We start from the raw sequence: 11,301 nt of genomic DNA on the forward strand, positions 1-11,301 counted from the left end.
CTCTGCCTACTTATGATTTCCATCTGTCAAATAAATAAATAAAATCTTAAAAAAAAAAAGAAGAGGATTTGTAAGGAGAAAATATTCTGCCTCATATTATACTGATAGATACATGTCCTTCCACATTTGTCCAAACCCAGCGATGGTACAACACCAGCAGCGAACCTGATGCAAACTCAGACTTTCGTGGCTGTGACAGATCAGTGGAGGTTTATCAGCTGGAACAAAGATACGGCTCTGGTCCAGGATGTCACGAATGGGGAAAACTGTGCACACGTGGGTTTAATTTTGCTGAATATAGAAGTGCTCTAAAAAAAATCAAGTTTTAATAAAAAGAAAAAAGAAAATGTGAAAGAAAAATAAACAGCGCCCCGGGGGCTCAGTCTGTTCGGCGTCTGCCTTCGGCTTGGGTCATGATGTCAGGGTCCTGGGATCGAGCCCCCCATTGGGCTCCCTTGCTCAGTGGGGAGCCTGCTTCTCCCTCTCCCTCTGCCTGCGGTTCCCCCTGCTTGTGTGCTCTCTGTGTCAAATAAATAAATAAAATATTTTTATTAAAGCAATAGACATAACACACTACATTAACAGAATAAAAGAAAAAAAACACATGCTCATCACAATTGATGTAGAAAAAAATTAGACAAAATTCAACACCCTTTCATGATACACTCAACAAACTAGGAGAAGAAGGACCATACCTCAACATGGTAAAGGCCACATATGAAAACCCACGAGTACCATCATACTCAACAGTGAAAAACTGAGAGCTTCTTCTCTAAGATCAGGAACAGAGCAAGGTCACCCCCTCTCACCACTTCTGTTCAACAAAGTTCTGGAAGTCCTAGCCACCACAAATAGGCAATGAAAAGAAATAAAAGACATCCAAATGGGAAAGAAAGAAGTAAAGTTATTTCTGCTTTCAGGCGACATGATCCCTAAAGGAACTAATACATTCAGCAAAGTTGCAGGCACAGAATCAACTCAAAAATCAGTTGCGTTGGGCTCCTGGGTGGCTTAGTCGTTGAACGTCTGCCTTCGGTTCAGGTCATGATCCCAGGGTCCTGGGATGGAGCCCCACATTGGGCTTCCTGCTCAGCAGGGAGCCTGCTTCTCCCTCTCCCACTCCCCCTGCTCATTTTCCCTCTCTCTCTGTCAAATAAGTAATAAAATCTTTAAAAAAAGTTTTAAAATTTAAACAATAACATTTAAAAAATAAAATCTTTTAAAAGATAATACATAAAGAACTGCTACAATTCAATATTAACAACTACAACAAGACACAAATTACACAGTTTATAAATGAGCAAGTATCAGTCCCTGAATGGCTCAGCTGGTTAAGGGTCTGTCTGACTCTTGACCTTGGCTCAGGGCATGATCTCAGAGTGTGAGTTTAAGCCCCATGTTGGGCTCCACACTCAGCATGACACCTACTCAAAAAAAAAGAAAAGAAAAAGAAAAAGAATACATGGACACTGAGTAGACCTTTATCCAAAGCAGGTATGCAAACAGTCCACAGGGAAACGCAAGTCAAAACCACTGGACATCACCTCACACCCGTTAGGACAGCCACCGTCAGAAAATCAGAACACGGCAAGTGTTGGCAAGAATGTGAGAAGTCAGAGCCCTCGTGCGCTGTCGGTGGGAAGGCAGACGGGTGTGCAGTTCCTCAACAGTGTAAAATAGAACTACCAGCAATCCCACTTCTGGGTGTATCTCAGAAGCAGCATCGAAAACAGAATCTTGAAGGGATGTTTGTGCTCCCGAGAAGTAGAAGCAAGTTACATGTCCGCCATCGGGTGAATGATGAAGAAAATGTGGGTACACAGAACGGACCAGAATCAGCCTTAAAGAGAAGGGACTGGTGTATGCTACAACACAGATGAACCCTGAGGTCCCTCTACTACGTGAGACAAGCCAACCTTCAGACAAATACGACGTGATTCCATTTATCTGAGGTGTCCGGAGTCATCACACTCATAGAAACACCCAGTGGAGAACTGGTTGCCAGGGGCCAAGGGCTCTGATGTTCGGTGGGTACAGGGTCTCAGTCATGTAAGATGAAAACGTTTTCGAGATCTGGGGTATGACAAAGTGCGTGTACTTAATGCTGTACACCGAGAAGTTGTTGAGGGAAGGGCACCTGGCGGCTCAATTGGTTGCGTGACTGCCTTCGGCTCAGGTCATGATCCCAGGGTCCTGGGATGGAGACCTGCGTCGGGAACCCCACTCAGCTGGGAACTTGCTTCTCCCCCTTCCTCTCCCTCTGCCCCAACCCTGCTCGTTCTCTCTCTCTCAAATAAATAAAATCTTGAAAGAAAAAAAAATTGAGGGCAAAATTATGTTACGTGTTTTTTATCACAATTAGATAGAGAGAGAGAGACACCCCCCCCCAAAGACATGTGAACAAGCTCTTCGCCACCGAGGGCAGCACCCTCAGAACAGGCAACAGTAACTGGGGAAGGGTCCTTGGGGCGGGGGTTGAGGAAGGAGACCGCTCGCCATCGTGACTACAGGCCTGTCCTGAGCAGAAGATCTTAGAGCTGGAGGATGGTACACCTACACCACCCCAGGTTGAAAACCCCTGACTGAGCCCACCCGCTGGGTCTCCTGCCTCCCTGCTGCCTTCCAGAAGGGCTGTGTTCCCTCTCCACAGTGGGGGCTCCCTCAAGGCAGGAGCTGAGAAAAGCCAACAGTGTCCCCCTCTGCCTGGTCGGCTCTGGCCTCCCACAGCCCTCTTCTTCATCCCCTTTCCCATCCCACAAACCACGCTGGGTGCCGGAAGACCCTGAGGGCTGGGGAGCCAGGTGGAGGGTTGAGGTTGCTCTCATGGGACCGGAAAGAGGCCTAACGGGACACACTGTGTGCACAGAAGTAGAACAGGAGTCTGCGTGGGGGCTCCGAGGGCCCAGGGATGGTGACCCATGGCTTTCGGCCCCTCATGGAGCCAGCAGGGGTTGCAGGGCCCCAGTCATACAGGCCCTCTGGTGAGATTCCCCCTTGCCTCAGGCCCCAGGGCAAAGACCACCAAGGAATGAGGTTCCAGGGAGCGGAAAGGCTTTAATGAGCATCACAAGGGGACTGGGGGAGGGGGTACAGACTCCAAATCCAGCCTCCCTGCCATCACTTCAGTTGGGGGAGGGAGCAGCCCTGCTCAGCTGTTCCCAGACCCCAAGGCAGCTGGAGGGGAGTCCGGGGGAATCTTCTCCACCCACCAAAAGTGTTGAAAGGGGAGAGGTTTGCAGTGCTGCTGCCAGGAGCAGGAAGACCTCCAGCAGCAAGCTGACCTCCAGAGGTCAGGAGAGACCTAAAATCAGGCAGAACAGCAGCCACTGGGAGGGTTCAGGGGCTAAGCAGGCAAGGAAACTCGTGGGATCCCCAAACACTGAAAATTCAGAGGGGGCTCCAGAGCCTGCTGGCTCCAGGAACGAAGACCCGAGGGAGTCCCCCGCAGACTAAGACACCACGAAGACCCCGAGGGAGTCCCCCCCAGACTGAGACACCAGCAGAAGGTCTTGCGGGGAGAAGCAAGGATAGGAGCCTGGGTGGGTGGAAGAGGCCAAGGGGAGCCTGGGAAGGTCACCAGGGACCGTGCCCCAGACGGAGGGGTGGTGGGAGACGTCCTCTAGCTGCTGTTCTGCTGTTCCTGTTGGCGGATAAGGTTGGCAATGGGGCTGGTGATGCCACCTATCAAGGTCCAGTACTCGTCGAAGCTGATGCGTCCATCGTGGTTGGCGTCCAGGCTCTGGATGAGCTTGTCCGCAGCCTTTCGGTTTCCCGTGTCCTGGAGAGGACTGGGGGTCAGCAGGGCTGGGCAGCGGCCCCAGGCAGGACTCCTGGGGCTCGGGCCTGAGCACCAGCTGCCCTGGGAGGAGGCAAACCGAGATCACCCCAACCCCCAGTCAGGCCTGCGTACCCTGAGAGGACAGGGGGCTGGAAGGAGGGGGGTGAGACCCCGGTTTGGGGGGTCACTCTGAAAAGACAGAAGCCACAGGGAGGAAGGGAACCACATGAGGACGAGAGCTTGGGGGCCGGGGGCAGACAGCTTGGACGGGGGCCTCACCGTCAGCATGTGGTTGAGCTCTTTCTGAAGCATCTTCCGGAAGCTGCTCTTGCTGATCTTGTTGTTGACCAGGCTGTGTTTCGACACGTATTTGTAGAAGTTTTCCACCAGGACCACAACTGCCTTCTCCAGCTCCGTGTAACCGTCCGCCATCTCTCAGCCTCACAGCTCGGGTGGGGGGGGCCTGGGCGCCATGAACAGGGCAGGTGAGGAGACCCCATAGTCCAGACCCCCTCCGGGACCTGCCCTCATCCTCCCCCTGGGTCCCCAGGCTGGCAGGTCCTGGGCAGGAGGGATGAGGCGGGGAAAGGGGGGGCACCAGGGTGGGCCTGGAATGGGAACCTGTGGTTGCTGTAATCCAGCCGCTCACCAGCCCAACCGCCCCAGCAGGTTCCCCTGGCAGGCTCCCCAGCCCTGCCCCAGCCCCAGGCCCTGGGCCTGTCAGAGCTCCTGTGAGATCCGAGGCTCCCTGCAAAGAGGGTTAGGGTAAGTGCCCATCCTCGTGCCCTCCCCACAGCTGCCCCGCCCAGGGCCCCTGCCCTGTGAGCAGGCACAGCTAGAAACTGCTAGGATGAGCCAGAGGGGCTGGGAGACCAGAAGCCAATGTGTCCCCAGCGGCAGGACTGGCAGAGACCCAGGCCCAGGCCACAGAGCAAGGGGCCGGGACTTAACGCCCTGCCCAGGGTCCTCAGCCAGGCAGCAGGACAGGCACTGGGGGAGCCCAGGGAAGGTCGCCCCTCTCCGGGAAAGGACGATGTCCCCCCCGACTAAGTCAGACCTTCTGCAGACCCCCAGCCACGCCCTGCTAGGCCGCCCTCCCTCGCACCCACCCCAAAATACTAGGAGCCAGGCCAGTCTGCCCCAGCTGGAGACTGAGCTGCGGCCTTCACCCCAGGACAAAAGGCACTCACAGTCCAAGCGGATACAGCCTCTGCATAACAGGATATGAGGGGAACAGGCGGCTCTATTCTGTGAGTGGCCGCCGCCCCGGCCCAGAGCTCCCCCAAGTAAGCCCCAGCCCAGAGCTTCCCTTCCCACCCCCAAGCCCAGGAATGAGCCACAGCCACCCTGCCCACGGGGTTCTGGCAAGGGAAAGTAGACACAGCCACTGTCCCGTCCTGAGCCTCGCAGGGTCCCACTTGGAAGAGAGGTCTGCTTGGCCCAGCCTCACCCCGGCGCTGGCCCTTGCCCTGCGCACCCTGCCTCGCCCCTGCTCCCAGACTCCCAGGGCCCGCACTGGCCGGGGCCACTGGCTCTTCTGGGGTCTGGTCTCCCCAGATACCAGGCATCCCTGAGGCAAGGACAGAGTTTCATAGGCACAGCCGTTTTGTTTTCTGAACCAAAGGGCGTGACTCATAGACTATAGGACCATTTTTTAAAAACCCTAGGTACATAAGCACGCTGCTCTTAATCTCTGTGTCTCCCCTCGCCGGCACCGTCTGGCCCAACGGCTTGCTTGAGGTGCATGTTCTAGAAATACTCCACCTCCTTCCAGCCCTGCGGCCCCGTATCCACAGCCCCTGACCACCCTTCTAAAATATTCCCCTCACGTAGCTCTTTATGAAGGGAGGATGTGACCCTGAGGGACGCGGCCCTAACAGAGGAAGGAAGCGGGGGCCGAGACAGAGGAGCATCTCTGACCAGGACCCCTGCCTTCTGTCCCTGCCTCACCCAGCTGACCACTCTGGTCTGAAGAGGAGAATGGAGCTGGAGCTACGGGAAACCACAACCTTGCCCCATGCTCTTTGCTTATTAAGTGTGTGATTGGGGGCGCCTGGGGGGCTCCGTCAGCTAAGTGTCTGCCTTCGGCTCAGGTCATGATCCCAGGTTCTGGGAGCAAGTCCCCCATCGGGGCTCTCTGCTCAGTGGGGAGCCGGCTTCTCCCTCTCCCTCTGCCCCCCCCCTGCTTGTGTGCCCCTGCCCTCTCTCACAAATAAATTTTTTAAAAAACAAAAAAAAGGTGTGTGACTGTGAGGTCTAATGTAAGACTTTCAGGCTAACACCCTGACACTCACAAATGAGGAGGGAGAAAAGTTTCGATCCACACAGTGCTGCCCACTGCCCTTGAGTTGGGAGTGGCCCAGGCCCACGGCCAGCGTTCCTGGGGTCCCACAAGCTGTATCCACCACACCAAGGACTGTGTCAAGCCTACTCCCAGCTAAGCTTTGGGAGTAGAAAGACAGCTCAGAGAACCCCAAACCCTAACCATTCCGGACTTTGCTCCCTAAGTGAGGAGCCCTGTGAGAACTAGTCAGGGAGAGGGAAGAGATGGAAATCAGGTGTAGGGGCGCTGCGCCTCTGCCCTCTCCCCCTGGCCCACCCACCCTCCTCCCCACTTTCTTAGGGTCTTGTTTCTCTGACTCCTCCTGCCCTCGATAACATGTCCCAGCCCCTACCTGACCTCTGGCAGCCCCGCAGGCCAGACAGAGCTGAGCACCCGGGACAGTCAGCCGCTGGCCTCAACAGCCCTGGGTTTCGGTCCCCAGTGGGCCACCCCCCATCTTCTAGTCAAATGGGAAGGCTGGAGATAACCATCTGGATAAGTGCTTCTCCGAAGCTTTTTCTGAAGGAAGGAGATCAGAGTGGGATAGTGGGGGTGGGGGTGGGGGGGACCTTACTCTCTCCCTCCCTCCCTCCCTCCCCTGGGGGCCAGGAGTCAGGCTCTGCCACCCACCCACGCCCAGGTACCTGCTCCTCCCACCTGCCCCCTTTAGCCACCAGCCAAGGCGGAATGAGGCTGGATGGTTAGGCTGTTCTATCAGGCCGTCCTAGGAAGCCTTGGCAGGGCGGGGTGGGGGGTGGGAGGGTGGACATGTACATTAGAGCCTTCCCAGAAATCAGGAACAAGAGGACCACTTGTCCTCCAAAGGGCCCTCACACCCAGAGCCCCCAGCCCTCCGCCAATGTTCTCCTCGACCCGTCCTTGTTTGATTCATCCTTGAGCAACCAAAAGGCCCCACCCTCACGCCTGCTCACCTCTACCCAGCCTCCTGACTTCTCCCAAAGCCTGTGGGCGCTCTGACCCTTGACCCTGGGTCTTGGCCACAGCAGCCCTGCCTCCCACCCCCAAGTTCTAGGTCTCAGCCCTCCAAGTGCCTCCTAGCCACCCCCAGGCCCCTTCAGTCCACCACACACAATCCACCCTCTTTTCCCACCACAAAAGCTCTTCTTAAGTCTCAAAGGGTCTCTAGGTACTGAGAGATGTCCCTGAACTTCCATGCCTCCTGGCCACTGTCCCTCTCTAGAGCTTGGCCCATTCCCAAGCCTGAATTTGGCCTTTCCTGTGTCCCTTCCATACACCTCAAATTCGTTCACTCATTTCTCATTTATTTCCTTCTTCGTCTGTCAACTCATTCATTCACTCACTCATTTCCTTCTTCATTCATTCATCTGCCCCAAGCGCCTTCAGCACACAGGGAAGGTGTGATCCGAAAGGGCTGGTGACTTGTCCCTCTATTTACAAGGCTGTTTCCAATGTAGACCTCCAACGTCAACATCCCCGTTCCATGCTCCTCTTCTCACTCCTTTCCAGCTTCCGGAGGCCAATGTCTGGCACAAGTGCCCCTGCCTCCCCGTCTCCACCCACGCAGGACCCTGCACCTGAGTCACACAGCCACACACAGAGGCCCCATCACCAGCCATCCAGGTCTCGGAAGAAGCCTGTTCCTCCGGAGCATTTTTCAGACGAGTGGGGCTGGACTACGGCATGGACACTCACGCCCTCCACCCCTGGTCTCTCCACGGACAGAGGACAGAGGAAGGCTGAGCCACTGCCCCCCCACCCCCCCACCCCACCTCGTCTCCAAGCACCCCTGCCCTCACCCCAGCTGCCCAGCGGGGCCCCAACCCTTCAGAGGGCCAGTCGGGTGGACCTGCCTGGGTCCTGAGGTGGAAACAGGCCACCTCAGTGCCTGCCTCCTCTCCCGGGCTCGCTGGCTCTCGCTGGGCCCTTCCTGGTGCCTCCTGGACCCCATCACCTCTCCCAGGACACAGCTCCCAGGGCCTGGTGAGGCCTGTGTCCAGGTCGGACCACCTCCCAACCCCCACCAACCCGCATTTGTCCTTTTTCGGTGGAGGGAGGGTCGGAGCCGCTGTGACAAAGCTCTCTGCCTTGAGGCCCGGGCCCTGGAGAAGAGCCCCGTCAGCCTCCGGGTTGGGGAGGGGGTCTCCCCACCCCATCCACTCCTCTGAAGGCCTCTCCGGCCCCCAGCCCCACCAGAAGCCTCCATTCCCAGACCAGCCTGTGGGAAAATTAACGATTAACCGAATCTTCCAACCAGTGCCTGGCAGGGCGCCCTCCCCAGGCTCCCTTCACTGCCCCTTCCCCTGGCCCCAAACGTTTGCCCGGCCTCTCCAGCAGCCCCAGGCCTCCCAGGACAGGCTGGGGGTGCTCACCTGCCTCCTCGGACTGCCTCCTCTCCCGCAGGGCTCTGGGGCCTGGGCTCTGGCACTGCCAAGCGGCTCTCCCCCCGCTCAGCCGGCCAGGACTCCTCCCCGCCTCGCTCCCAGAATCTGTCCCACTCCCTCCAGCCGAGCCTGGCTGAGCTGGCTCGGTGGGGAGGTAGTCACTGAGCTCCCTCTTGACTTAGCCCTGGGGTTGGGCCCTTGTTAAAGGGATACACACCTTTTTTAGCACCCCCCCCCCCCCCCCCCAAAGGGAGTGCACCCCGCACAACCGCACCCTCCCCACCCTGCAGCGCTGGAACGAAAGAATCTAGTCGGTGGAGGAAGGAAGGGAAGGGCCGTCACCTGCCCAGATCACAGGGGTCACTGGGAGCCCAGTTTCAGGGTCCCCCAACAGTTGTCTGCGTTCCAGGCCAGTCTGGCCGGCCCCAGAAACTTCCTTGCTGTTAGGGTTTCAGGAGCAATGCCTGATTTCTGTGGCCCTAGTCAGAAGCGGCAGTGGAGCCTGGCCCCTGGTCTTCCGACTCCAGTTGCGACCTCCAGGAGCTGACACTCATTCCCAGGACCTGCCATGGGCAGCAGGAGATTCTCGTGGGAACACCCCGCCACCACCCCTTCCCAGGACATACGAGGGAATTGGCCAGGAGAGACCTCAGCTCTGGGCACCTGCTCTACGTCAGGCTCTCTGCTGAAGACTTTATGTGATGTGTCCATTATCCTCCCAACAAATTTGTGAGCCACAAGCAGACCCCATTTTATAGACGAGGAAACTGTGCTCTAGGAGCATGCCCCAGGCTCCAAAAGATAATGGACGGCAGAGCTGGGGAAGTTCAGGCTGCTTGGCCTGTTCCTCAGCCCCACCTTTCTCTTGCTGCCAGTCAGCCAGGCTCCAGCACACCTGGGTTCCTAACCACTTCCCGGGGAACACTTGTGGCCTCCTCTCCTGTCAGGGGACCAGCCCCTTGGCAAAGAGAAACCTATCCTTCAGAGACAACCTAGTCCCCAGCTTTGGGGCCTGGTACCCATCCTCAAGCCAAATCCATGGGAAAAGCAAGTCCCACTCACTCCCACTGCAACCACCACAGCCCCACGCGTCCCATTGCCACCCAGGACTCTGCCACTCACCCCAAACCGCCTACAGTCCCAGGTGGGGGGTGGGTGTCCAGTCAAGACAACATCTTTCACTTTTTTTCCATTTTTTTTATTAATCAAATGATACAAAACAACCATCATTCTTTAAATGCCCAAGCACCCAATTGGTCCTCTCCCTCCCCTGCTCTCTTCCCTGACCCTCGCCCAAGGAAAGAGGCCAGGGAGGAGGCTGGGCCAGAGCTGGAGGCGGGAAGGTGGAGCCCTGGACACACTACCATTTGGGGTGGGGATTAGGAAGGGTAGGTTCCCAGAGACCATTTTTAGCACCAAATATCCTGCCCCATTCCCAGCCCCCTTCTTCAAATCATTTCCAGTAGCCCACCTCCTCTCTGCCCTTCCCCCCAACCAAAGTACCTGGCCCTTACACCATCCTTATCCCTCCAGCACTCACCACATCCATCCCTGCTCCCCCCCCCCCCCCCCCCCGCCTCCCTCTGGCGGGGACTCCCGGGCTGGCAATGTTGGAGAGCCCTGGGAAGGGTCACCAAGGACTCGAGCCCTGCAGGGGTGAAGCAGGTGCAGACCGGGGAATCACATACTGGTGGTAGAGAGGAATTTTATTTCTAGGCCCCAACACCTCCCCCCAAGAATTCCAGGGAAAGGTTCTCAGCTGCCCCGGACAGGACTTTCCAGCTTCACACTCCTGGCTGCTTCTCCAATCAGCTCCCAGAAACTCCCAAACTCTAGTTTAGAGTCGTTACAGCTGCCCAAGTTGGCGATTTTCTCTTCCAGCCCACAGTTGCTCTAAGGGGAGGGAAGAGACCACAGCTCAGCAAGGCAGAACCTCCCTCTCTTAGCCTCACCCTGCCCTGGGGCGGGAAGCCAAACCCGGGCCTACTTGGCACAGGCAAGGGGAGGGGCTAGGGGTGGCAAGTGCCTGGGGCCGTGGCAGTGTGGGTGGGGTCGTGAGGACCTTGCTGGGGAAGTCGGGGTGCCTGGGGCAGGGCCCAGTCAGTACCGGCATGAGGTGGGGCAGCTGCTGGGTGACCAGGTCCTGAAGTTCAGAGGGGGTCAGCGTCTCCTTCCCACCCTCCACAGAGTACTGGTGGAAGTTCTTGATGAGGGTCTCGATGGCCCTCTCCACGTCGCTGAATTCCTGCGCATCCTGAGGGTGGGGGACATCACCACGTCAGGGAAGCTCCACCCACCCCAACAACACCCTACCTCCCCAAGCCCCCGTAGACCAGTGGGGCAGAAGGCAGCTGGAAGGCACAGGAGCTGCCCCCATTCCAGAGCCCAGCATCTAGCCCCCACCCCCTCTGGTCTCCGCCCTGAGCCCAGCAGGGCTCCCTCCCTGTCACCGGAGGCCCCCACGCAGGATGGGTCCTAGCGAGAGGCACAGACACCTCTTCCCAGGAGAGCTCCTTATGTGGACGCAGCACTGCATGTGCTGGACACCACTTAAGAGTCTGGCTCTTCTGGGCAAGGTCTAGGGTAAAAGGCGGGGCCAAGGCAAGGGGCAGAAGTCAGTGGGGACGCAGACCCTCAGGGTGAAAGATGGAGCACGGGAACAGAAAGGCCAGGCACGCACGGGCCCACCTCAGCACTGGCTGACCGACACTGTCCCATGGTGCCCGGTGTGCTTGTCCTGGCAAGAGCTGTGTCGTCCTATGGCTGGCGCCGGGGAAGCCGATGGCTCATGATCTGCCTGGAGAAGGAGGGAGACGGGGGGGGGGGGGGGGGGGGGG

General features: G+C 57.5%; 2 protein-coding genes across 4 annotated transcripts; both read right to left on the reverse strand.

The window, feature by feature from the left end:
• Nucleotides 1–3,034: 3,034 nt before the first annotated feature.
• Nucleotides 3,035–8,594, reverse strand: LOC111138990 (S100 calcium binding protein A16). Of its 3 annotated transcripts, XM_022491059.1 has the most exons (4): nucleotides 8,453–8,594; nucleotides 7,961–7,968; nucleotides 4,058–4,225; nucleotides 3,035–3,778 (listed from the first exon to the last, which is right to left on the reverse strand). In XM_022491059.1, exons 3-4 carry the CDS (start codon nucleotides 4,208–4,210, stop codon nucleotides 3,620–3,622), a joined length of 312 nt encoding a protein of 103 aa, XP_022346767.1. In that variant the 5' UTR covers nucleotides 4,211–4,225; nucleotides 7,961–7,968; nucleotides 8,453–8,594; the 3' UTR covers nucleotides 3,035–3,619. The 3 variants fall into 3 exon arrangements, with proteins under 3 accessions (XP_022346767.1, XP_022346765.1, XP_022346766.1); XM_022491057.1 differs by lacking the exon at nucleotides 7,961–7,968 and having other exon boundaries at nucleotides 4,058–4,241; nucleotides 8,453–8,557; XM_022491058.1 differs by lacking the exons at nucleotides 7,961–7,968; nucleotides 8,453–8,594 and adding an exon at nucleotides 4,888–4,942 and having other exon boundaries at nucleotides 4,058–4,241.
• A 1,542-nt stretch (nucleotides 8,595–10,136) lies between these two features.
• On the reverse strand, nucleotides 10,137–11,190 carry LOC111139063 (S100 calcium binding protein A14). The gene is made up of 3 exons (XM_022491190.1): nucleotides 11,153–11,190; nucleotides 10,572–10,718; nucleotides 10,137–10,357 (listed from the first exon to the last, which is right to left on the reverse strand). The coding sequence occupies exons 1-3, from the start codon at nucleotides 11,180–11,182 to the stop codon at nucleotides 10,220–10,222; spliced, it is 315 nt and encodes a 104-aa protein (XP_022346898.1). The 5' UTR covers nucleotides 11,183–11,190; the 3' UTR covers nucleotides 10,137–10,219.
• Between the last annotated feature and the right edge of the window lie 111 nt (nucleotides 11,191–11,301).

The sequence above is a fragment of the Enhydra lutris genome, unplaced genomic scaffold, assembly GCF_002288905.1.
Source record: "Enhydra lutris kenyoni isolate GAN:26980312 unplaced genomic scaffold, ASM228890v2 scaffoldscaffold94, whole genome shotgun sequence".
Lineage (NCBI taxonomy): Eukaryota > Metazoa > Chordata > Mammalia > Carnivora > Mustelidae > Enhydra > Enhydra lutris.

Bases quoted from the DNA above. Each gene is read 5' to 3' on its own strand.
- LOC111138990 (XM_022491059.1), bottom strand. From the start codon at position 4,210: ATGGCGGACGGTTACACGGAGCTGGAGAAGGCAGTTGTGGTCCTGGTG. The intron at 3,779-4,057 runs GTGAGGCCCCCG...AGTCCTCTCCAG, and splicing joins AGCTCAACCACATGCTGACG to GACACGGGAAACCGAAAGGC.
- LOC111139063 (XM_022491190.1), bottom strand. From the start codon at position 11,182: ATGGGACAGTGTCGGTCAGCCAGTGCTGAG. The intron at 10,719-11,152 runs GTGGGCCCGTGC...CCCCACCCTCAG, and splicing joins GTCGGTCAGCCAGTGCTGAG to GATGCGCAGGAATTCAGCGA. The intron at 10,358-10,571 runs GTACTGACTGGG...CCCTCCCCTTAG, and splicing joins AGCTGCCCCACCTCATGCCG to AGCAACTGTGGGCTGGAAGA.